The sequence below is a fragment of the Staurois parvus genome, unplaced genomic scaffold, assembly GCF_062004578.1.
Source record: "Staurois parvus isolate SC_StPar_1 unplaced genomic scaffold, SC_StPar_1.0 ptg000817l, whole genome shotgun sequence".
NCBI classification, from domain to species: Eukaryota; Metazoa; Chordata; class Amphibia; order Anura; family Ranidae; genus Staurois; species Staurois parvus.
Genome location: NW_028318613.1, coordinates 463,332 through 489,658, shown reverse-complemented (window position 1 = coordinate 489,658; position 26,327 = coordinate 463,332). Strand labels below are relative to the sequence as shown.

The 26,327-nt window shown below is 45.0% G+C and overlaps 1 protein-coding gene across 1 annotated transcript in view; it reads right to left on the bottom strand.

Annotated features, from left to right (window-relative positions):
• The window catches only part of LOC149444095 (myotubularin-related protein 13-like), a 355,643-nt gene that overhangs the window by 85,338 nt on the left and 243,978 nt on the right, over positions 1 to 26,327 (bottom strand). Inside the window, exon 4 of the mRNA XM_089654946.1 lies at positions 3,814 to 3,936. Within this exon, the coding sequence (XP_089511072.1) occupies positions 3,814 to 3,936 (123 nt within the window). The remainder of the gene's footprint in view (positions 1 to 3,813; positions 3,937 to 26,327) is intronic.

Here is a 26,327-nt window from a genome sequence, read left to right as displayed (position 1 = left end):
TTTGGAACGCCAAAAGAATCAATTTTTTTGTTTTTAAAGTTCGTACACTTCAGTTGCTATAACTAAGCCATTTCATGAAATAATTGGCAAAAAACTAGATCCATTTGTTGTTTGTTAATAAGAACTAATATTTTGACTCAAACAAAAAAAAAAGAGTTTTAAGTTCTTAATCAGATGATACACGCAATTAAAAACATGGGACAAATACGTCCCTTGGTCCTCAAAGGGTTAACCTCCTACAGTGCCTCCCAACCTCCCATTGTGCTGCTGGGCCACCATGGATGACATCCCAACCATTATAATGATGGCAGACAGTCTTGTGCATCATTTATTTTGAACAGTAAGAACACCAAAGATTACCTAGAGCCATGGTTCTCAACCGCCAGGCTGTAACCTGTTGCTGGGCCACGGACTCCCTCCTCTTGGGTCTACAGCCGGCTGCAGATTTTCTTAACCTCCAACAGTGCCTCCCAACCTCCCATTGTGCTGCTCGGCCACCATGGATAACATGCCAACCAAGAGTGCTCCCCATTAAAAGCATATGGGGGGCTTTCTTGTAGTGAAGGCAGACAGTCTTGTGCATCATTTATTTTGAACAGTAAGAACACCAAAGATTACCTAGAGCCATGGTTCTCAACCGCCAGGCTGTAACCTGCTGCTGGGCCACGGATTCCCTCCTCTTGGGTCTCCAGCCGGCTGCAGATTTGCTTAACCTCCCACAGTGCCTCCCAATCTCCCATTGTTGCCCACAGAGCCCCTCAACGTTCCACAGTGAGGGTCCTCAGCCCCCAAAGTGTTCTCCAGTCTGCTGCAGAGGATCAGGCCACCTAGAGTGCCCTCCAAAAACGCAGAGCAACCCTTAGCCCACTTATGGCCACTCAACCCCCACAATACCGCCCAGCCCAGTGCAGTGTCGTCCATCCTGTTGTAAAGCCTCCACTTCCAACAGTTCAATGCACATATTTGCTAGCACATGTGCTGACAAAGTGAAGGAAATAAGTACTTGATCCCCTGCTGATTTTGCGGATTGCACAAACTGTTGTCACCTTCTCACCAAGCTGCTTGGCGATAGTTTGGTAGCCCAGTCCAGCCTTGTGTAGGTCTACAATCTTGTCCCTGACATCCTTGAACAGCTCTTTGGTCTTTGCCATGGTGGAGAGTTTGGAATCTGATTGTTTGATTGCTCCTGTGGACAGGTGTCTTTTATACAGATAACAAAATAAGATTAGCAGCACTCCCTTTAAGAGGCTGCTTCTAATCGCAGCTTGTTACCTGTATGAGAGACACCTGGTCACCAGAAATCCTGCTGAATGATAGGGGATCAAATACCTATTTCCCTCATGAACATGTAAATCAGGGCATCATTTGTTAGACGTGCATTTTTTGTTGCTATTCTGTCTCTCAGTGTTACAATACACCGAACATTCGATTTGTAGACCGATCATTTCTTTGTGAGTGAGCAAACATTCAAAATCAGCAGGGGATCAAATACGCATTTCCTTCACTGTATGTGCATTGATCAGTATAATCTCCGGTCTCCAGCCGGTAGTTGCTGCAGCACCCATTACTTTTGAGCCCATTCAAGGAACGTGTGCGAAGGGGAAATTGACAACCTCCAATAGTGTTCCATTGTGCCCCCCCCAGCACCCTCGAGTTACATAGTTAGTCTGGCTGAAAAAAGTCCATCCAGTTCAACCATTTAAAAAAAAAAAAGTTATAATCCTATACCCACAGTTGATCCAGAGGATCCCACAGTATTACTGCAAAGTCCTCTGTCTCCTCCAGAGACCCGATCCAACACAACTGTCTCTTACCCCTTCTAGAAACCTCATCCCCTGAAGGGCCACCAAGCCTGCTGCAAAGTTCCCCCACAGCCTCCCGAACCCCAAAAGTGACACCCAGCCCCATCGAGCGATTCAAGCATTTACATTCATATTTTGCATTCACATACTTTTATCGTATGAGTGTAAACTTTTTTTTTTCCTCTGTTGTGCCATGGAAGATTTTGAAGGAATTTACTGGGCCTTGACCTCTGTAAAGGTTGAGAACCACTGATCTACAGAACAGAAGGTGTTGTATGGCTCAGCAATACATATTGCAAAAACCTTTTTTTAATTTGTAGAGTGTATTTTTTTTTAAATAGAATACTGAATGCATAAGACCCCTATCAGGGTTTTTTTATTTTTATTATATTAATTTTTCCATTGCTGTCTGAATCCAAAAGGGAAGTTTTTTCTTCACTTCCCATTCTAGAGCCACAGCAACAAGTAGGAGCCCTCCAAATCGAAGGGGATAATGCTTTCACCAGGACAGGTGTCCCCATTGGAAGATTTCCCCCTCTTCTCCTTTTCCTGTGACAATTCAAAAATGTTGAAACTTTATCAATGTCTGTAGTGGGCGGCACAGTGGCTTAGTGCTTAGCACTTTCATCTGGCAGTACTAGGGTCGTTGGTTCAAATCCCAACCACAGTACCACCTGCCTGGAGTTTGCATGTTCTCCCTGTGCCTGTGTGGGTTTACTCCGGGTACTCCGGTTTCCTCCCACACTCCAAAGACATGCTGGTAGGTTAATTGGATCCTGCCTAAATTGTCCCTAGTATGTGTATGTATGAATGTGAGTTAGGGACCTTAGATTGTACGCCCCTTGAGGGTTAGGGACTGATGTGAATGTACAATATATATGTAAAGTGCTGCGTAAATTGACGGCGCTATATAAGTACCTGTAATAAATAAATAAAATAAATAAATATTGGGGACAATGATCACCAGAACCAACAGAGAAGGAAGGATCTATCCAAAGGGGACAGCAAAACCAAACCTAAAAGGGTTTCTAACGCTTTCACATTCTATACAAAGTCTAGAAACAGTTTTTATGCAAGACAACTACATATACACAGTGGATATAGAAGAGAATCACCCCAAACAGGGGCGGACTGACCATTTGGAAACTCAGGCACTGCCCGAGGGCCCGCGGTCAGTAGGGGGCCCCATGAGATGCCTCTGGTACCTTTTTCATAGGCTTTTTTGAGTTTGGGCAAGGACACAGGGGCCTCATGATCCCCTATTGCCCGGGAGCCTCATGAGTTGTCAGTCCGCCCCTGACCCCAAATAATTAGGGATGCACCAATACCAATAATGGTGCGGATACTGAGTATTTTCAGGAGTACTCGTTCTCATGAAAATGTTCCTAATACCCGAAACCGATACCTTGAGGTTCAATTTGCATCCATACAAAATGAATGAGAGCAAATCGCACTGGAAAGAATAGAATGCTTTTTGAACAGGAATGTGGTGCGATTCCTATCCAAATCACACGCAGTTTCCCCTGCACTGATCCCATGCTGCCACACAACAAACAGACACTTCACGGGTCTGGGGATTTGAAATCCCTTCGGTTTTCCCTCCTCTCCTTGCAGTGAGCTAGACGGCTTCTGATTGGTCAACAACGTCAGGGTGCTGACCAATCAAAGTCCTTCTAGCCTGTACTGTTATCCCTGCAAGTAGAGGAAAGAAAACCGTGGGGATTTCAAATCCCCAGACCTGTGAAGCGGATTTTCGTTGAGTAAATACAGCTGGATAAAACAAAAACTGTGTATGTCTTCATTTCAGGCTACAAAGCAACCAAATATGATTATATTTAAGGGGGGTGATTCTTTTCCGTGACCTTGTTCCCTAACTTTATTTTTTCACTTCTATGATGTGCGGCATTTAAAAATAAACAGTTGTATACAGTACACTTCCCTGACTCCAAACAAACAAAACTGCTCTGGCGAGAGATGAAAAGTCTGATCTCGGTAGGTGTGCGTTACTTACCCTGAAAATCTCGGGATAATCTAATCTGGACACAAGCACCAAACTTTTAGGAGCAAAAATCTGCGCGGGTTGAATCAAACCAGAATCCTCATCATCTCCATCACTGTGATCATGCTTTGTTCCCTAAAAAAAAAAAATTATAATTATACATCTATTAATCATAATACAACTAACAAATTCAATCCCTCAAACCACGCCGAAAGGTATGTATAGATCAGACTGAAGTGTTCTTATCGCAATATACAATAGTGTGATGTTTTTGGTGGATAGGCTCCGTTCTCAGTGATGTCACCAGTGTAGTGAATGGATAGGCTCCATTCTCAGTGATGTCACCAGTGTAGTGAATGGATAGGCTGCATTCTCAGTGATGTCACCAGTGTAGTGAATGGATAGGCTGCATTCTCAGTGATGTCACCAGTCTGTAGTGAATGGATAGGCTGCATTCTCAGTGATGTCACCAGTCTCTAGTGGATGGATAGGCTGCATTCTCAGTGGTGTCACCATTCTCTAGTTAATGGACAGGCTGCATTCTCAGTGATGTCACCGGTCTCTAGTGGATGGATAGGCTGCATTCTCAGTGATGTCACCGGTCTCTAGTGGATGGATAGGCTGCATTCTCAGTGATGTCACCGGCCTCTAGTGAATGGATAGGCTGCATTCTCAGTGATGTCACCGCTCTCTAGTGAATGGATAGGCTGCATTCTCAGTGATGTCACCGCTCTCTAGTGGATGGATGGGCTGCATTCTCAGTGATGTCACTGGTCTCTAGTGAATGAATACGCTGCATTCTCAGTGATGTCACCGGCCTCTAGTGAATGGATAGGCTGCATTCTCAGTGATGTCACCGGTCTCTAGTGGATGGATAGGCTGCATTCTCAGTGATGTCACCGGTCTCTAGTGAATGGATAGGTTGCATTCTTAGTGATGTCACCGGTCTCTAGTGAATGGATAGGCTGCATTCTCAGTGATGTCACCGGTCTCTAGTGAATGGATAGGCTGCATTTTCAGTGATGTCACCGCTCTCTAGTGAATGGATAGGCTGCATTCTCAGTGATGTCACCGCTCTCTAGACAATGGATGGGCTGCATTCTCAGGGATGTCACCGCTCTCTAGACAATGGATAGGCTGCATTCTCAGTGATGTCACCGCTCTCTAGACAATGGACAGGCTGCATTCTCAGTGGTGTCACCGGCCTCTAGTGAATGGATAGGCTGCATTCTCAGTGATGTCCCCAGTCTCTAGTGAATGGATAGGCTGCATTCTCATCGACATCATTGGTCTCAGTCTCAGCTATGTCACTTGATTCCAGTGAATAAATAGGCCGTGATATTACAGTCTCAGGGCAAATAGTGTGCTATATTTTTATAACCACTCATCTTCACAAACTTTTCCGGAGGCATTACATAACAGATGCATTTTATAATCACAAACACAGAAATGTACAGAATGTTTCATCCATTTTTTATAATGGAAGGACATAGAAGTACATGTCTGGAAATCACCACCAGACACCATCCAGTTAACAATGACCCCTCTGCAGAACAATACATATGTTATTGTAGTAAGATTTATCGTTATTTAAAAGTCTGGAATGAGGCTGGAGATTTATTGGTGTCTGAGCTCGGAGCAGAACTAAAAGGCCTTTGTTGCCGCATGGCTGGTTTGATCTCTTTGGATCTGGCCGGCTCGCTGCCCTCTCCTGACAAGGAGGAATAATTCACATTTAATACGGCCAGGTCCCCATTGTCAGGACAGTATAGTAGGATTGGTAGTGAGACATTTACAGGGAGGAGAGAGCAGACAGTATATTATCTGCTCCTCATGTTCACAGAATCGCTTCGGAAATAAATGAGACTTCTGCAGAAAGCTTGCTTGGGAATCCTGCAACTGGACAGAAGGTCCATCTGGGGAGACCTAATACTATATACTGTCCAAAATTGGAAGTTTACAGAAAACATGTTCCTTTTAAACATGGCAACGTGACTGTAGACCTGAAAATTAGGCATCCAGAGGTGTCTAAGTATTTCGAGAAACCCTACAGAGCTCCAGGAAGGCCAGAAACTCAACTCTTCAAGTCACCTTCTCACACAACCGATGAATGGTGACCTTATGGACAAACGAGGAACGGTAATGTAACGGACCACCTGACAGCACCTCTATCAGTCCCCTGATACAGCCTCCCCAGAGTGCGGAGTCTAAGTACCGGAGCACTTGTTCACCAGGGCCCCTGATGGTGGGGATGGACTTGGAGCGCTCCGGGACCAGGTCGCAGCTGCTGGGTATCTCTACCAGAGGTAGGGGAGTCTGCAAGAGGCTCCTGCAGGTTAAGAGTCTGACGTGAGGGAGCCCGGGGATCCCTGAGGGATGGATGAGCAGAATCAGAGTCAAACAGGCCGTGTCGGTAACTAGCGGGTCGGTGCGGTACAAGACAGTAGGCAAGGGATGGTCGGGTCACACGCAGGGTCAATAACGGAAGATCAGATTTAAAAGGGAATATCCAGGAGCAGAGTCAGACAAGCCAAGGGGTCAGGACAGGAGAAGGCAGCTAGGTCAGACAATCCAGATCAGAGTATTCACAAACAGGCAACAGGATACGCAAAGACCATTCGGCAACAAGTGACAGCACTGGGTGCTTTAAATATCGCGCCCCGCGCGGTCATTGGTGTCAATCGCGCCCTCACGCCCGCCAGTGCGCATGTGCGATCTCCGATGCCGCGGTGGATTGAGCCCTAGCGCCCGAATCCCCGTGTGAGGTGGTCTACTGCGCATGCGCCGGGACCAGCGCCGCGGTGATTCCTGACAGGTAAAGAGTGAGCTTAATTTTCAGTTCTGATTGCAATGTGCTGTATGTTCAATTAACCACTTCAAGTCCAGACACTTTCACCCCCTTCCCCCCAGGCCAATTTTCAGCTTTCAGCGCTATCACATTTTGAATGACAATTGCGCGGCCATGCAACACTGTACCCATATGTATTTTTTAGCATTTTTTTGAGACAGATACAACTTTATGTTGGTGGTATTTATTCACCGCTGGGATTTTTGTTTTGCTATATAAATGAAAAAGTCCAAACATTTTGAAAAAAAAAACACATTTTGCAAATAAATAATCTTTCTTCATAAATCTTGGCCAAAATGTATTCAGTTATCTTTTTAGTAAAAAAAAAAATAAAAATTAGTTTATAACCAAAAATTATAATTTTTCAAAAAATGTTTTTACATTTTTATTTTTTTTTTTATATTATTTATGTTTTTGGTTTTTGTAACATACCGTCACCCTAGCAGTACAGTGTCACCTTAGTGACACTGTACTACTTGTGGGGGGGTGAAGACATTTTTTTTTTCTTTTTTACACGGATTGCTTTTACACCCATAAAGGCTGAAAAAGCAATCATTTCTCCTCCCTGACAGCATTCTTGCAGCCATTGAGAAATACTGTGAGAGCTGTGATTGGTCACAGCTTGTCACATGGTACAAGGCTGTTGTTAAAAAAAATTAACATTTTTATTTATATTATTGTTTGTTTTTTTTTTGTTTTGTTTTTTACATACTGTCTCCCTATCAGTACAGTGTCACCATAGTGACACTGTACTACTTGAGGGGGGTGATGAAGATTTTTTTTTTTTTACGCTGATTGCTTTTACACCCATAAAGGCTGTAAAAGCAATCATTCCTCTTACTCTCCAGCTGCATTCTTGCAGCCATTGAGAAATACTCTGTGAGCTGTGATTGGTCACAGTTTGTCACATAGTACAAGGCAGTGATGTCACCGGTCTCTAGAGAATGGATAGGCTGCATTCTCAGTGATGTCACGGCTCTCTAGTGAATGGATAGGCTGCATTCTCAGTGATGTCACTGGTCTCTAGTGAATGGATAGGCTGCATTCTCAGTGATGTCACTAGTCTCTAGTGAATGGATAGGCTGCATTCTCAGTGATGTCACCGCTCTCTAGTGAATGGATAGGCTGCATTCTCAGTGATGTCACCGCTCTCTAGTGAATGGATAGGCTGCATTCTCAGTGATGTCACCAGTCTCTAGTGAATGGATAGGCTGCATTCTCAGTGATGTCACCGGTCTCTAGTGAATGGATAGGCTGCATTCTCAGTGATGTCACCGGTCTCTAGTGAATGGATAGGCTGCATTCTCAGTAAGGTCACTGGTCTCTAGTGAATGGATAGGCTGCATTCTCAGTGATGTCACCGGTCTCTAGTGAATGGATAGGCTGCATTCTCAGTGATGTCCCCGGTCTCTAGTGGATGGATAGGCTGCATTCTCAGTGATGTCACCGGTCTCTAGTGAATGGATAGGCTACATTCTCAGTAATGTCACCAGTCTCTAGTGAATGGATAGGCTGCATTCTCAGTAATGTCACCGGTCTCTAGTGAATGGATAGGCTGCATTCTCAGTGATGTCACCGCTCTCAAATGAGTGGATAGGCTGCATTCTCAGTAATGTCACCGGTCTCTAGTGAATGGATAGGCTGCATTCTCAGTAATGTCAGTTGACCATCTTTTAGTGGAAAGAAAAGGTATGAAATGAAAAGTGAATGCTGCAACCACGGCCATGACCTGTTCCTAATGACAAGGAACAAAGAACTCCTAGCAACCTCTGGGGTAACCCTAGAGTTCCATGTAACCCTGATTGAGAGTGGCTGTGCTTGACTGCTGTTAAAATGCAGCAATTCACAGCATCCAACAAGGAAGAGAGGATCAGTTCATACAAAATTAATATGGCAGTATTTTGTACAGCTGGAGAGTTAAAGCCCAACTCCAGCTTCGGGGTGCTGTAAAGTTTTAAAACAATTTTAACAAGAGTCCTCATCGTTTTTAATGATGGTGAGCGATTCTCTAGTATATAGAAAACAGCACTCAGGTCTATGCAGTGGTTCATTCTCCACAGTACTACAAGTCCAGGTCACCATGAGGACACATACCGTAGACGAGGTGTCCAAGATGACCCGGGCTCATAGGAATGGCACTGAATGACACTATACATTAATCAACTCAGAAGAGGAGCGGCACTTGAGGACTGAAGGGTGTGACAGACCAAATTGGGACAGGGTCTTTTGGTGGGAACTGCAGGCCACCTTCTTGTCTACTGGCTATGGGCCTTGGCGTTTGAGGGGGCTCTATTCTATGGGAGGTGTGTGCCTGGGGGACCTTTTACACTTCGGATTCAAGTCCATGTCTCTCCAAAACACACAGACTCTGAGAGGAGGACTGGATACAGATTTGGAGTCTCTGTGCCCAAACCAGCATTGACTGTTTCAACCCCCCCTCCTAGACTCAGATGTTAATATAAACAGGTCAGAACAACCAGATGCTGAGGTCTCTTGCTGTAATCTGTTTATTAAGGTGTCATGTGTTTACTGTTGTTTCTTTGTCCCATTGCTAATTGAGCCAATTGAGTCAACTATTGTTTGTCTGTTGGCGAATTCCTCCTAGAGGTTCCTACATGATGCGATTAGTCTTGTGTCAACTTTACCTCGTTACCCACTCAGTGTGGACCAGGGATGGACTGACAACTCATGGGGCCCCTGGGCAATAGGGGATAATGGGGCCCCTGTGTCCTCGCCCACACCCAAAAAAGCCTATGATAAAGCCAATGAAAGGTACCAGGGGCATCTCATGGGGCCCCCTACTGAGCCCGGGCCCTCAGGCTGTGCCCGAGCGCTTGAATGGTCAGTCCGCCCGTGGTGTGGACTGTATATCCCAATGTGTAATATTTGTTTTTATTGTTCACGTGGGGACTGCCCCTATTTATAAAGTGTATAAAAACCTGTATTTCTGTTCAATAAAGTAGTTTCAGTTGCACCTATGCTAGTGTCATCTAGTTCTTGGGTGCAATGACCAGCTATAATACCTTGTGCCAGGATCGCAACTGGGAGGAAGCAGCCAGGTGGAGTGCCGAGCGGTCCATCACAAAGTAGACATGGAGGTCAGTGCAAAAGTAAAAAGTTATGATTTTGGGGGCAATTTTGAAGAAAAAAAAAAGTGGAGGCAAGTTTTAAAACACCTAATGATTACTTTTTACTGTCAAGGGTTCTTTGGTGGTGAAACCCCCACCCTTGAGCGTCCAGGCATACACACCTGTCAGGGCATCCATCACATGGGATCTCACTCCCCACCTCGATTTTACATTGTTGAGAAAGTACAAATAGAGAGGGGCAACACAGCAAATTGAAAGGGAGGAGGTTGAGGAAGTGGAGACCTCAAAAGATACTGTATACAAGCAAAAGAACAACGCAAACCTTCCTATGTGTATTTTAGGTGGCCTACTCCCTTAATATCACATCGGTGTACAGTAGATGTGGGGAGCTACAAGCTGCAATCATCCTGTGAAAATTCTACAGCTTTCAAATCTTTAGCTTCTCCACTTTCTAATGTGCCCGCCGGGGTCAGAGTTAATACGGGTGTAATATAAATCTCGAGTCCATCAAATACGTCTTGTTTAATGACTATGAAATATGTTACTTGTAAGCTCTACAAATCCTTGTAATGAAGGGGGGACATCTTTCACAGATAACACAGCAGATCTCTGTAATACATTATGGAATGAAGGGAATTAACACTCAAAAGACAAGAAGGGGGTAAAATGGTGAAACCAGATCCTTCAAGTAACACAAGTTTCTCTTGTTACTAGGGGCTCTGGAAGTCCATGTGGAATACAACTGATACTGGATGGTAATTTATTACCTTTGTGCTGTCATATGTGGCAACTTAAATCTTTACCAACATTTCCTAATGCAGAGACCTGTATTTAAAGTAGCATTCTGCTCTGGTGGAAGCATCATTACTCTGAGAAGTTTGAGTGTTTCTCACGTCTTCTGTAGAGCGAATGTTCACCTGAGCTTTTGCTAGTTTCCTTGTCCTAGGTTTCCGCCATTGAATTCAGTAAGGGTGTTCCCCTATGAGATACTCATGGAACAGGGTGCGAAATTAAGGCTTTGCGTGTCTGAATAAGTACGCAGTAACCCAGTGGTGACCATCCTGTAGCAAAGTCCTCGTGGGTAAAGGGCGGAAGGAGCAGAAATGGCAGTAAAGTGTATGACCAGTGGTGTGACGTAACACCTCGACATCCACCTGAGACTAATCTCTGAATGGTGGAATTTTAGTACCAAGTTGAAAAGTTTGACCACTTCCTGTCCGGACACTTTCACCCCCTTCCTGTCCAGGGCAATTTTCAGCTTTCAGCGCTATCACACTTTGAATGACAATTGCGCAGTCATGCAACACTGTACCCATATGAATTTTTTACCATTTTTTTGAGACAGATAAAGCTTTATTTTGGTGGTATTTATTCACCGCTGGGATTTTTATTTTTTTTACTATGTAAATGAAAATGTCCAAAAATTTTGAAAAAAAAGTGTTTTTTTTTTTATAAAATTTTGAAAATAAATAATATTTCATCATAAATCTTGGCCAAAATTTATTCAGTTATTTTTTTAGTAAAAAAAATATCCAAATTAGTTTATAACGAAAAATTATAATTTTTAAACTTTTTTTTACATTTTTATTTTTTTTTATATTATTATTTTTTATTTATTTTTTTTACATACTGTCACCCTAGCAGTACAGTGTCACCATGGTGACACTGTACTACTTGTGGGGGGTGATGAAGATTTTTTTTTTTTTTTTTACACTGATTGCTTTTACACCCATATAGGATGTAAAAGCAATCATTTCTCTTTCTCTCTGTGTGCATTCTTGCAGTCATTGTACTGAGTGAGCTGTGATTGGTCACAGCTTGTCACATAGTACAAGGCTGGTGTGAATAGCCTTGTACCATGTGACCTCTGTGATCATTCACAGATTTCACACGTAGTAAACAATGATGTCACAAGTGACATCTTCCTTACTACTTTGCATGTGATCACTGATTCGCCAATCAGTGATCACATGATCGGGACCTCGTACAGAGGTCCCGTCCGACGATTGGTGTTTCACTGTCCGGAGGACACAGCGGGCACCGGATCGCGGTGCTGCGCACTCCCAGGGAGCGCGCACAGCTAGAAAAGGCGGGTGCCGTTTATGAACGGCAACCCGCCCCTGGACTGCCACCGCCCTGCCGTTCATAAACAGCAGGCGGACGGCAAGAGGTTAACAAAGTGAATAAATTCCGGACATAGCCCTGGTTTACTGATAGTTGTAACATCTAAACCAGTGGTCTCCAAACTGTGGCCCTGAGCCTGGATGAGACTGTTTGCTTGCCTTTATCCGACCTTTGAGGTATTATTCCTGCTACTGACACCAACAATGGGCCACTATTCCTTCCATTGACACCAACGATGGGGAATAATTCCTTCAAATGAAAAAAAGTCTTCCACGGACACCAGCTATTTCTCCCCCTAATACCAAAGATCAGGCATTGTTTAATCCCACTGGGCACAGTTCAGCCCCCGTAAAGTCTGAAGGACAGTAAACTGGCCTTTTCTTTGGAAATTATGGAGACTCCCGATCGAAACACATACTATGCAGGATACACATAAATAGTGTACAAAAAAAAAAAGTGCACAAGTAACGGAGATATTCCAACTCATACTTTCTGTGGGACAACATGTAATGGCCAAAGATACAGGGTAGCTTGAAAAAGGAGTGTGACGGGAGTCACTTTGGGTGAGGGGCCCATGGAACACAGCTCACTTTAGAGAGGTGGGGAGACCCCTGTCTCAGCTCCCCATATCCCTCTTATGTATAAGTCACCTTGTTCCTGTTAGGGGTACAGGATGGAATATCCTGATATTGTGTAGGCATGTATAGGAGATGGGGGGGGGTTGTTCATTGTTTAATGCCATGTGGTTGTCCCATTGTTCTATTGTGTGTCTTGCTTGGGAGCAAACTAATATGGGATGTATGTGTGTATGTATTGGCTTGGTGAGGGGGAGTCTGCTGTGTGTCTCTTGTTACTAAATGTATTGAACCGCCCTGTGTATATATCTTGTATCTGTGTTAAAATAAAGCAGTCTATCTTGCTTACTACTCTGCATGTGATCACTGATTGGGCAATCAGTGATCACATGATTGGGACATGAGGTCACATGAGGTTCCGTACGACGATCAGTGTTCCACTGTGTCCGGAGGACAGCACAAGCGTGGAGCGTGCACAAGCAGGGGGTGAGGAGGCCGTTTATAAACGGCCACCCGCCCCTGCACTGCCACCATCCGACCGTTTATATACAACGGTCGGACGGGAAGTGGTTAATTGCTCTTTAGGTCTAAGAGGCATGGGAAAGTAGATTTACTTACCTGACCCTCCATCCTGCTAGACTGGTCCCTGCAGCATCTTCTCTACTATGTTCCAGTGGTCCAAGGTCCTGACGTCATGAAGAGAGATGCAGGGACCATAACCCTAAATTGGACGTGAAGACGTCAAGCAACAGTCCACCACCAGTGGACCAGGGAGTGAAGGATCTCAGCCTGTAGACTAAACGAGGAGTTGACCCTTGCAGTGTGGGAGAAGCCCCATTGCAAGGGAAAACATTCAGGTTGCCCAGAGTTGGGCTTTAACCACAATCCTACCGGCACTTCTACCCCCTTCCTGCCCAGGCCAATTTCCAGCTTTCAGCGCTGTCACACTTTGAATGACAATATGACGTCCTCCCAGAACGAGAGAACCACCTTGCGCCCGTCATTGTACTATATGGCGGGCTGGAGGTGGTTAAGCTCTACCTTTCAAACCCGGCGTACGGCTTTAGTTTTACTGCAGATGTGTGTTTTTACAGACTTGTGGCTTTGTTTTTCTCGGTTTGCCTGGACAGTCGCAGCACAGTGGGGAGGATTCCAGAATCCCTCTTTTTATACACATACACCGGCTGTTGGATTTTAGCAGGGCACCTGACCCCATGTAACAAGAAAACAGGAACATTTATCAAACCAGAAGTCAGATGCGTAATCCTTCAGCAGTTAATGGCATGTTCTTCTCCACGCTCCGAGCAATGTTTTACCAGCGTTGCTAGCAACAAAGGACTTTGTGAAAAGGACAAATGACAGTTATTAATTTCCATCAGGAAGGAGCGGTGTTAGAAGTTAACTCAGATCTTCTAATGTGATGGAAATAAGCTCCATGTACACTCACCGGCCACTTTATTAGGTACTACTGTTCAGTTGCTCGGTAACACAAATTGCTAATCAGCCAATCACATGGCAGCAACTCAATGCATTTAGGCATCTAGATGTGGCGAACACGACTTGCTGAAGTTCAAACCGAGCATCAGAATAGAGAAGAAAGGGGATTTAAGTGACTTTGAACGTGGCATGGTTGTTGGTGCCAGACGGGCTGGTCTGAGTATTTCAATAACTGCTGATCTACTGAGGGGTTTTTTTACACACAACCATCTCTAGAGTTTATATTAGTGGTGCACTGAAATGAAAATTCTGGTGCCAAAACCAAAAATTCAAAATGCACCGAAAACCGAAACGTGCAGTTTTTACAAATGAACGTATATTTTTTGGAAAAAAAAACAATATATGCCCCAAATTTTGGTAAAATTTGAAAGAGGATGTTACGGCGAGTAAATAGATACCCAACATGTCACGCTTTAAAATTGTGCACGCTCGTGTAATGGCGTGAAACTGCTGTACTTAAAAATCTCCATGGGTGATGCTTTAAAAATTTCTACAGGTTAGCAGTGTACAGTTACAGAGGACATCTAGTGTGAGAATTCTTGCTATTGCTCTGATGTTCGTGGCAGGGGCGGACTGACCATTTGGAAACTCGGGCACTGCCCGAGGGCCCGGGGTCAGTAGGGGGCCCCATGAGATGCCCCTGGTACCTTTTTCATAGGCTTTTTTGAGTTTGGGCAAGCACACAGGGGCCCCATGATCCCCTATTGCCCGGGGGCCCCATGAGTTGTCAGTCCGCCCCGGTTCGTGGTAATACCTCACACGTGTGGTTTGAACACCATTTACATATGTGGGCATGGCCTACGTATGCGTTCACCACTATGTGCGAGCACGGGGGGGACGGGGGCAGTTTAAACTTTTTTTTTTTTTTGCACCGTTCCTTTAAAAAAAAAATGTAGTCACTTTTATTCTTATCACAAGGAATGCATGCATCCCTTGTGATAGAAATAATTAGTGACAGGTCCTCTTTATGGAGAGATATGCTGTCAATAAGTCCCCATATCTCTCCTCTGCGATGTAAAGCATTGGATAAAAAAAAAAAAAGCTTTGATCTAGTGCTTTATAAAAAAAAAAATTGCCAGAACGGGAAGTGACATCGCTACGGTCCTCCACGGGTATAGAGATGTGTGGCGGCCATCTTTCATTCACTCATCTCTATGCCCAGCGCCGGGATTGATGGCTTCTCAGGTAAGGTTGAACTACCGAGTGGCGGCAGCGAAGGGTGGGTTTTTTTCGGCACCCAGGTCAGTGCTGTTTTTTTTTTTCATTTCGGCCGATGACCGAAAAAGGTGTTTTCAGCAGAAACGAAATTTCGGTGCATCCCTAGTTTATATGGTCCGAAAAAAAGAAAATATCCAGTGAGAGGCAGTTGTGTGGAAGAAAATGCCTTGTTGATGTCAGAGGAGAATGGGCAGACTGGTTGCTGCAACATTCAGATGGTAGGGTCAGAAATTGGTGTAAACAACATGAAAGCATGGATCCATCCTGCCTTGTATCAACGGTTCAGGCTGGTGGAGTCACGGTGTGGTGGATCCATCCTGCCTTATACCAAGGGTTCAGGCTGGTGGTGGTGTCATGGTGTGGTGGATCCATCCTGCCTTGTATCAATGGTTCAGGCTGGTGGTGGTGTCATGGTGTGGTGGATCCATCTTGCCTTGTATCAATGGTTCAGGCTGGTGGTGGTGTCATAGTGTGGTGAATCCATCCTGCCTTGTATCAACGGTTCAGCCTGGTGGTGGTGGTGTCATGGTGTGGTGGATCCATCCTGCCTTATACCAAGGGTTCAGGCTGGTGGTGGTGTCATGGTGTGGTGGATCCATCTTGCCTTGTATCAATGGTTCAGGCTGGTGGTGGTGTCATAGTGTGGTGAATCCATCCTGCCTTGTATCAACGGTTCAGCCTGGTGGTGGTGGTGTCATGGTGTGGTGGATCCATCCTGCCTTGTATCTACGGTTCAGCCTGGTGGTGTCATGGTGTGGTGGATCCATCCTGCCTTGTATCAATGGTTCAGGCTGGTGGTGGTGGTGATGATGTGGTGGATCCATCCTGCCTTGTATCAACGGTTCAGCCTGGTGGTGTCATGGTGTGGTGGTTCCATCCTGCCTTGTATCAATGGTTCAGGCTGGTGGTGGTGTCATGGTGTGGTGGATCCATCCTGCCTTGTAACAATGGTTCAGCCTGGTGGTGGTGGTGTCATGGTGTGGTGGATCCATCCTGCCTTGTATCAATGGTTCAGGTTGGTGGTGGTGTCATGGTGTGGTGGATCCATCCTGCCTTGTATCAACGGTTCAGGCTGGTGGTGGTGGTGTCATGGTGTGGGGGAGATTTTCTTGGCACTAGCAATGTGTACCTAATAACGTGGCCAGTAAGTGTAAATGCATGTTTTAAAGGCAGGGTACGCTGTCTCTGTACTGAGAACTATTTTGTAAATGACTTCCATATTTTTTTACTTGCTCACTCTTGTAGATTACTGCTATTGTAGTAGATATAGAGGTTTGTAGATTTGCCACTAGAGGGATCTCTTGGTGTTTCAGGGTATTTGAACTTTCAGTTTAAAAGGCAAATCCACCTATTAATGAAAAGGTGAACTAAAGCCAAAATGCTAGCCGCCCCTCTGGACCTTCTGCATATAACGGCTGCAATGCCCCATGCCACTGGTGCCACAAGTAATATAAACTCCTATCTACATCTTCAAACGGGTGTCCGGCACTGAAAGGAGCTTACAACAGCAACTTCTCCAGGAAAAGTATTTCTTTTGAAATATTTTATCTACCCAACTCAGCAAATCTGTTAATACAGCTGCCTATTTTGGCGCAGAGAAAACTGTGAAACCTACCTCTACAGCGTTCTGACAGAAAGTAGCGCCGGAGCGCACACAGGTATAACAGATGGGCTTCAGCATGTCTCCTCTCAAAGAAACACCCTCTAACGCAGTGGTTCTCAACCTTCCTAATGCCACGACCCTTTAATACAGTTCCTCATGTTGTGGTGACCCCCAACCATAAAATTATTTACCCAGTAATCATAATTCATGAGTGTCCTTTTACCTCCAATACTGCTGCTTTCAACACAGTAGCTGCTTTTAACAGAGTAGCTGCTTTCAACACAGCAGCTGCTCTTTACACATCGGAAATATGTGTTTTCTGATGGTCTTAGGGGACCCCTGTGAAAGGGTCGTTCGACCCCCAAAGGGGTCGCAACCCACAGGTTGAGAACCACTGCTCTAACGCATTTCACCCTCTATGATTGCGTCTATGGGAGGGTGAAATGCATTAAAGGGGCGTGACTTTGGATGGAGACAAGCTGAAGCCGATCTGTTATACACCGAGACAGGGCGGTCTACCAGTGCACACTTTGGCGCTAATTTCTGGCAGACATTTTCGCAGGGTCAGAGGGATCCCTTGGATGCTGGCACCCAGCAGTAATTGAAGTCGCTAGGCATTAGGGTATGGTGTATGGGGTGGCGTTTGTTTCTTAGGGTCACAGTGTGTCACGGTCAGGCTCGTAGACCAGTAGCTATAGAAGTAGATAGACCAGGAAAAAAGGTGTACAAGCAGGTCACCCTGGCAGATGACACAGGCTCACCCAAAGCATGGGGTCTAAACACTAACCAGTGTTCACCAGAGCTCCTGATGGTGGAGATGGGTTAGTACCAGGTCATGTTCCTCAGGATTACCCCACTAGGAGGTGAGCAAGCTGGGGTCCAGTAGCAGATGTAGCAGGTAGGGATCAAGTAGAAGCATAGTCAGTAAACAAGCCAAAGGTCGGTAATGAGTGGTAGCGATGATACGGATGGCAGCAGGAGTGACAACAATGAGACATTGGCTGGAGAAAGCACAATAATCTGTCAAACAGGAAGTGCAAAGGAACAGCTTACAAAGGAAGTTCATTATCTGTTTCTGTTGGCCACTAGAACAATTGCCCAGGCATGGAAGAGCTTGTCTGTCCCTCTTCAGGGGGTGCGGGACCGTATGACCACTCTGATGCTCAATGAACAGATGTCGAGTATCCGTAATGACTTCCAATGAAAATTTTTGAAAATATGGGAGCCGTGGTTGACGTATGCTTTCCCGCGGCTAGTCTGGGTTTATGACGCTGTATGGTATTGGCGTTCCCGGATTCCGGCTTCTGGTCTTGTTTTTGTCTTCCTTCTTTACTCTTTCTTTTTCGTTTGATTACGTGAGGTGATAGATGTAACGGAACCAACCCAGACTGTGCTTGAGTACTTCCGTTAGAATACGGCTTCCCCGTCCAAACACCAACAACAGACACCACAGCCAACCATACAAGACTAGAGAACACCAGTCTTGAAGTAAACCAGGTAGTAGACTAGTTTATTTGAACACAGATAAATGATCTATACACTCAGGGGACAGTCCCCCCTCCCTACAAAAAGACAAAGAGCAGGGCAATCTACATTTAGTAACAAGAGACACATAGGTATTCAAACTTCACACCAGCAGACAGTCCCATCAGGAGGGAGGGCTGCTGGAGACACCCCCCCCCCCACTAAACTAATACACATAAACACATACATCCCATAATAGTTTGCTCCCAAGCCAGACAGACAATAGAACAATGGGATGCAGCCACATAACATTAAACAATCAACAACCCCCCCACCCCACCTATCTCCTAAACATGTCTACACAGTCTGAAACGATATTAGGACAGATCACCCTGCACCCCTAACAGGCACAGGGTGATTTACACATAAGAGGGATACGGGGAGCTGAGACAGGGGTCTCCCCACCTCTCCAAAGTGAGCTGGGTTCCATGGGCCGCCCACCCAAAGTCACTCCCGTCACAATAGATATTTGCCTTTGGCTGGAAATTTTTGTTGGTGTTATATCGCCGTTTCTGTATTCTATGTGCTATTGATAGCCCCTACATGTGCGCCTCTTGCATTGTTGGAGTTACAATACTGATTATTTTTTATGTACCATTGATAGCCCCTGCGTGGGCGTGTCTTCTGCTCTAATTCTTCTTGTTAAATTGTTTACAAAAGTTAATAAAAACCATTGAAATACAAAAAGGAAGTTCATGGGAGGTGCAAAGAGTTCAAGAGAAACAAAACACAAGGCAAGGTTGTCTAAGGCAGTGTTTCTCAACCTTTTTTCAGTCAAGGCACCCTTTAAAATGATGGACAGTCTTGAGGCACCCCATTCTAAAATGTGAAAAACTATTCTAATAGTTTTATACAACGCAGCAACACCCACACATGTAGGACACCCAACGTTAGAGGTGATTTATTCTTCCAAAGCAAATACACTTTTGCACACTGGTACTGACTAGTATTCCAATGTTTCTTTTCTCCCTCAATTTTTCTCCATCACTGAGCTAATGTGACCCCCCAGCACTGACAGAGAGGGGCAGAGGAGGTTCAAACTAGGATGCTGTGCAAGCAGCTGACATCCTCCTTAGCAACTGATGATGTCATTTGTTGTCAGGACGCCAGCGGCTAGAAGGTTGTAATGGTGCACAATGAAAACCTGTGGCTTTGTGTAACTACAGTAGAAGGCAGGCGTGTTCCACCCGCTGGCTTGTATACAAGTTTTAGGTAATTTTTAGACATTTTGCCAAGGCACCCCTGAAGAAACCTCAAGGCACCCTGGTTGAGAAAGGCTGGTCTAAGGAATCTCAGGTGGCTCAGAAAGAAGAGACACCGCCAGTCACAGCAGAGGTTGCAGGTTCAGATCCGGTCCTGACGCAGTGAGTACCTCTACAGAGGACTTTAATCACAAGCCTACCGGGCACTTATACCCCCTTCCTGCCCAGACCAATTTCCAGCTTTCAGCGCTGTTACTTTGAATGACAATTGCGTGGTCATGTAACACTGCACCCATATGAAATTTTTATAATTCTTTTGTGACAGATAGAGCTTTATTTTGGTGGTATTTAATCACCTCTGGTTTTTTCTTTTTTCTTAAACAAACCAAAAAACACTGAAAATTTTGAAAAACAAAACATTTTTTCCTTAGTTTTTGTTATAAAATTTTGTAAATAAGTGATTTTTCTCCTTCACTGATGTGCGCTAATGAGGCTGCAGTGATGGGCACTGACAGGCTGCACTAATGGACACTTATAGGTGGCACGGATGGGCACTGATGAGATGGCACTGGTAGGTGGTACTGATGGACATTGACAGGCATCACTGATGGGCACTGAAAGGCAGCACTGATATATGGCACTGTTAGGCGGCACTGATTGGCAGCACTGATAGGTGGCACTGACTGGCACTGATGGGTGACACTGAAAGGCAGCTCAGATGGGCACTGATATGTGGCATTGATGTGCACTGGTAGGCACTGATATGTGGCATGATGGGCACTGGCACGTGGCACTGATGAGCACTGACAGCTGGCACTGATGAGCACTGACAGGTGGCACTACGGGGGCTACACTGATGATCAGTGCACATGTCCCCTCCACGGAATGCCGATTACCGGCTCTCCTCTGTCAGTGTGACAGCTCGAGAGGAGAGAAATGCCGATAACCGGCATTTCCCTGTTTACATGTGATCAGCTGTGATTGGACACAACTGATCACATGACCGAGCCGACATCTTGGGCTCTTTCCATGGATTGGTCATCCGCTGTGTCCGAGGGACACAGCACACCGTCGATTGCAGCGCTGCGCGCTCCCTGAGCGTCATATGACGTCCTTCCAGAACGAAAGAACAACTTGCGCCCGTCATTTTACTATAGGGCGAGCTGAAGGTGGTTAAAGTGGACAAGCTTGCCAATCCAAAATAGCTCTAACTCTAGTAATTAAAAAGCTGTCCCGAGTTTCCATCAGTAATTCAGTCTAGTCTGAGATGATATCCTGCTGCAGGCAGGAGGAAGCATTTCCCCCAGTATTCAGACTGAAACTTTGTAGAACATCACTAGGTGAGAAGATACAGCAGTGTCTGGTCTGCATCATTGAGAAACCACAAGTACATGGTGACCTTGGGTGATGCCTGAACAAAGATGGTGCCATCTTTCTGCAGAAAAAAAAAGACATTGTTGGGGGAGCATTGTGATATCTGTAATAAATACCTGGAAGTGTTATTCTGACTTACAGCTTAGCATGCAATTGATAGGTCTATTTGAACCCTGAAGATATCACACGGACGGTGGGCGGGTGGAGATATGGCAAGGCTGCCAACTGTCATCTTTGCCTCTCTCGTAATACAGATGTTTCATCTTTATCCATCTCTCCTGTTCTCAATCATGCAATGTTTTCATTCTTAATTCAATTGCCAGCCAGAAAGATAAATGGACACCATTTTTCCACGCTGCAGAAACACACAGCCGAGTCCAGGAAAGCATTGAGAGGCGGCGCGCCAAGCCCAGGGTGTTTCATTATACGCGAGTACCTGTTCTGTGTCACACAATAAATGCCATACACTGGTGGGAAACGTAGCCGATGCACGGTACATGGAAAAAAAATGTAATCATGTTGTTCCGGATAGGTCTGTCTATATATATATATATATATATATAAAGTATTACAAGGTATCACATCAAATATCTAAGAGTGTTATTCTTTGTTTTATGGTGGAGACCCGCCAATCATTCCTTGAGGCTGACTCCACATCCAGAACGGTTGGTTTATGGCACAGATACAGCCTACAATGCTGAGATCTTCATCCAGAGTATATACAGCGCTTTCAGAATGGTTAGCCCTCAGTGTAGGACAGGGGTAGGGCCCACAGCTCACATCCAACCTCCTACAGATTTTATCTGTCAAGCAGCAACTTGTCTTCTTGTTACTTGTTTCTTTGATACACCATAACAACCAATGGTGCTGAATGGCAGGAAACATGGCGTCTTACATTGCTATGCTACTGGCTGGCAGCCCAACTGCACCCATTGCAATGCACGATGTTGATCCATGATGGCAGTATCCTGACCTGCCCAGCCTTCTGCCCCATGCAATGCATGCTATGGTGAAGATTTTAAGGTAGGGCAGAAGGACTGAGGACTCTGAGGGCCTCTGATGAAAAGAAGAGAATCTGATGTAAAGGGGGCTCTGATGTGAAGGAAGAGGGTTCTCATATGAGGGGATACGGTGATGTGATGGGGGCTTCTGCTTTGTAGGCTTCTGATTTGTAAGGGGACTCATGAATAGGGGGACTATAACGTGATGGGGAGCCCTTGATGTGGAAGGGGGACTCCGGGTGTAAAAGGGGGGACTCCGGGTGTAAAAGGGGGGACTCCGGGTGTAAAAGGGGGGACTCCGGGTGTAAAAGGGGGGACTCCGGGTGTAAAAGGGGGGACTCCGGGTGTAAAAGGGGGGACTCCGGGTGTAAAAGGGGGGACTCCCATATCATGAGATGATTCTGATTTGATGGGGGACAAACGGGGTAAGCGGGGGACTCCTGAGGTAAACGGGGGAACTACTGAGATAAACTGGGGGGACACCTGGTGTAAAAGGAGGGACTGCTGGTGTAAAAGAGGGGACATCGATATCACGAGATGGTTTTGATTTGATGGAGGACAAACGAGGGACTCCTGAGATAAATGGGGGGACTCCTGGTGTAAAAGGGGGGACTCCGATATCATGAGATGATTCTTATTTGATGGGGGACAAACAGGGTAAACGGGGGACTCCTGAGGTAAACGGGGGAACTACTGAGATAAACTGGGGGGACTCTTGGTGTAAAAGAGGGGACATCGATATCACGAGATGGTTTTGATTTGATGGAGGACACACGAGGGACTCCTGAGGTAAACGGGGGGACTCCTGGTGTAAAAGGGGGGACTCCGATATCATGAGATGATTCTGATTTGATGGGGGACAAACAGGGTAAACGGGGGACTCCTGAGGTAAACGGGGGAACTACTGAGATAAACTGGGGGGACTCTTGGTGTAAAAGGAGGGACTGCTGGTGTAAGAGGGGACATCGATATCACGAGATGGTTTTGATTTGATGGAGGACACACGAGGGACTCCTGAGGTAAACGGGGGGACTCCTGGTGTAAAAGGGGGGACTCCGATATCATGAGATGATTCTGATTTGATGGGGGACAAACAGGGTAAACGGGGGACTCCTGAGGTAAACGGGGGAACTACTGAGATAAACTGGGGGGACTCTTGGTGTAAAAGGAGGGACTGCTGGTGTAAGAGGGGACATCGATATCACGAGATGGTTTTGATTTGATGGAGGACACACGAGGGACTCCTGAGGTAAACGGGGGGACTCCTGGTGTAAAAGGGGGGACTCCTGGTGTAAAAGGGGGGACTCCGATATCATGAGATGATTCTGATTTGATGGGGGACAAACAGGGTAAACGGGGGACTCCTGAGGTAAACGGGGGAACTACTGAGATAAACTGGGGGGACTCCTGGTGTAAAAGGAGGGACTGCTGGTGTAAAAGAGGGGACATCGATATCACGAGATGGTTTTGATTTGATGGAGGACAAACGAGGGACTCCTGAGGTAAATGGGGGGACTCCTGGTGTCAAAGGGGGGACTCCCGGTGTAAAGAGGGGAGACTCCCGGTGTAAAGAGGGGAGACTCCTGGTGTAAAGAGGGGAGACTCCTGGTGTAAAGAGGGGAGACTCCTGGTGTAAAGAGGGGAGACTCCAATATCATGAGAAGGTTCTGATTTGATGGGGGACATCTGATGGCCACTGGATAGCATTGAGTATCAAAGGAAATAGTGTTGCTGCTCAGCTCCATATAATGTCCCTTAAGTGCCGATTCACACCAGTGCATTGAGCCGCGTTTTAGCTGTAAAAATGTATGTCAGCAGAAGTCAGCATGTGTTAAAATGTGACTACACCGGATGGAAATGTACATTGCATTTTCCATACATTTTAGAGCAAGTCAGTGTGAATTGGAGTTTGCATGTTCTCCCTGTGCCTGCGTTTCCTTCAGTTTCCTCCCACACTCCAAAGACATGCTGGTAGGTGAATTAGCTCCTGTCTAAATTTGACCCTAGTATGTGTATGTATGAATGAATCCTTTAGATTGTAAGCTCCACGAGCCGGGCCCTCACATTCCTTCTGTACTGAAATGTATTGTAATTGCACTGTCTCATTATATTGTAAAGCGCTGAGCAAACTGTTGGCGCTATAAATCCTGTATAATAATAATATATAAATCCTGTATAATAATAATATATATAAATCCTGTATAATAATAATATATAAATCCTGTAGTATAATAATATATATAAATCCTGTATAATAATATATATAAATCCTGTATAATAATAATATATATAAATCCTGTATAATAATAATATATATAAATCCTGTATAATAATAATATATATAAATCCTGTAGTATAATAATAATATATAAATCCTGTATAATAATAATATATAAATCCTGTATAATAATAATAATATATAAATCCTGTATAATAATAATAATGTGCATTAGGGACCTTAGATTGTACGCCCCTTGAGGGTTGGGGACTGATGTGAATGTACAATATATATGTAAAGTGCTGCGTACATTGATGGCGCTATATAAGTACCTAAAATAAATAAATAAAAATAAATTGGCCCTAAATGCGTTATTTTCTCCGTTGAAGGCTTTTTTCACTGAATACTTTTTCGATCTGCAGACAGCCTGACAGCGTTGAATCTGGCCCCATTATTATTATTATACAGGATTCATACATTTAGTTTCGATGGGTAAAATGTCGTGCAATTTAAGATATCCAGCCCTGCATCTTCCACATTTAAAAACGTTTCCTGCTTGTTAACGTTCATTACCGCAGGATGGGGAATTCACAACCATGACAAGCCGAATGTCTTCCATTACAACTTACATAAGGAAACGTGATCCCTATAACACAGCGCAGACTGGATGCTCAGCTGACACTTCGCACATTCCTCAGTCCACGGTTCCAGCGAATACATTCACAATACGCCAGTCCTAACGTCTTACTATTCATTAACTTATTCCCTGAAATGTTACAGATCAGCATTTGTTTTCCTCCCGGTTTAGACTCCACAAATGAGGAAAAAAAATTACATTAACTGTACCAAAAACTATATTCATATCAGGGAACTTTACATTTATTTATTTCTGAATTTTAACTCATCGTGGGGTGTTTTGCATTTACTTGTTTTCCACTGAAAATATAAATTATATTGATGCAAATGTTTACCGTTACAGCATTTCTGTTTATACATTTATTAATATTATTTATCTAGAACAAGAATGCTATAAGTTTACTTGTGAGCCACGGAAATGTTGATTTTAATATATATATATATATATATATTTATATTATTTATGTATTTCAGATACTTCTATAGCGCCGTCAATTTACGCAGCACTTTACATATATATTGTACATTCCCATCAGTCCCTAACCCTCAAGGGGCGTACAATCTAAGGTCCCTAACTCACATTCATACATACACATACTAGGGACAATTTAGACAGGAGCCAATTCACCTACCAGCATGTTTTTGGAGTGTGGGAGGAAACTGGAAACCCACGCAGGCACAGGGAGAACATGCAAACTCCAGGCAGGTGTTCCCATGGTTGGGATTTGAACCAACAACCCGAGTACTGCCAGGGGGAAGTGCTAACCATTTAGCCGCTGTGCATATGAATTTTACTAGGCTTATGTTTACTACTTTTATGTTCCAGTCCCATTTGCGTAAAGCAACTTTTCTTTATGTATCCTTATAGAACGTTTTTCCCAAATTCACATTTGTATTTGTATGTCTTAACCCCGATGAAGAGGTGCAAGAGTCCCAAAATGCGTCAGCCTGTCTATGACTATACCATCCTTTAACAAAACAAAAAAAATTACAAGATGCCACTAAATATCATTTTTTTTTGCTCTCCCAGACCCCACTTGACTTGATTAGATGTAGGGTTCATGTACACTGCAGCTGCTAAACTGACATTCAGGAGCTGTTCAGCATTTTTGTCAGCAGCCCCTGAACTCTCCCTAATGGTTTCCTAAGTGTCCGTGTACACACAGTGATGTATTTAGGTTTCATGCTGCCCTAGGCAACACAAAAATTGGCTCCACCCATTGACCAACAACCCAGTCCCCCACCTGAGAGAGCCTTCCACTACCACCGCCCCCCATACACTGGCAATCCCCCAGTCCCCCACCCGAGAGAGCCTTCCACTACCACCGCCCCCCATACACTGGCAATCCCCCAGTCCCCCACCCGAGAGAGCCTTCCACTACCACCGCCCCCCATACACTGGCAATCCCCCAGTCCCCCACCCGAGAGAGCCTTCCACTACCACCGCCTCCCATACACTGGCAATCCCCCAGTCCCCCACCCGAGAGAGCCTTCCACTACCACCGCCCCCCATACACTGGCAATCCCCCAGTCCCCCACCCTAGAGAGCCTTTCACTACCACCCCCCCCCCAATACACTGGCAATCCCCCAGTCCCCCACCCGAGAGAGCCTTCCAC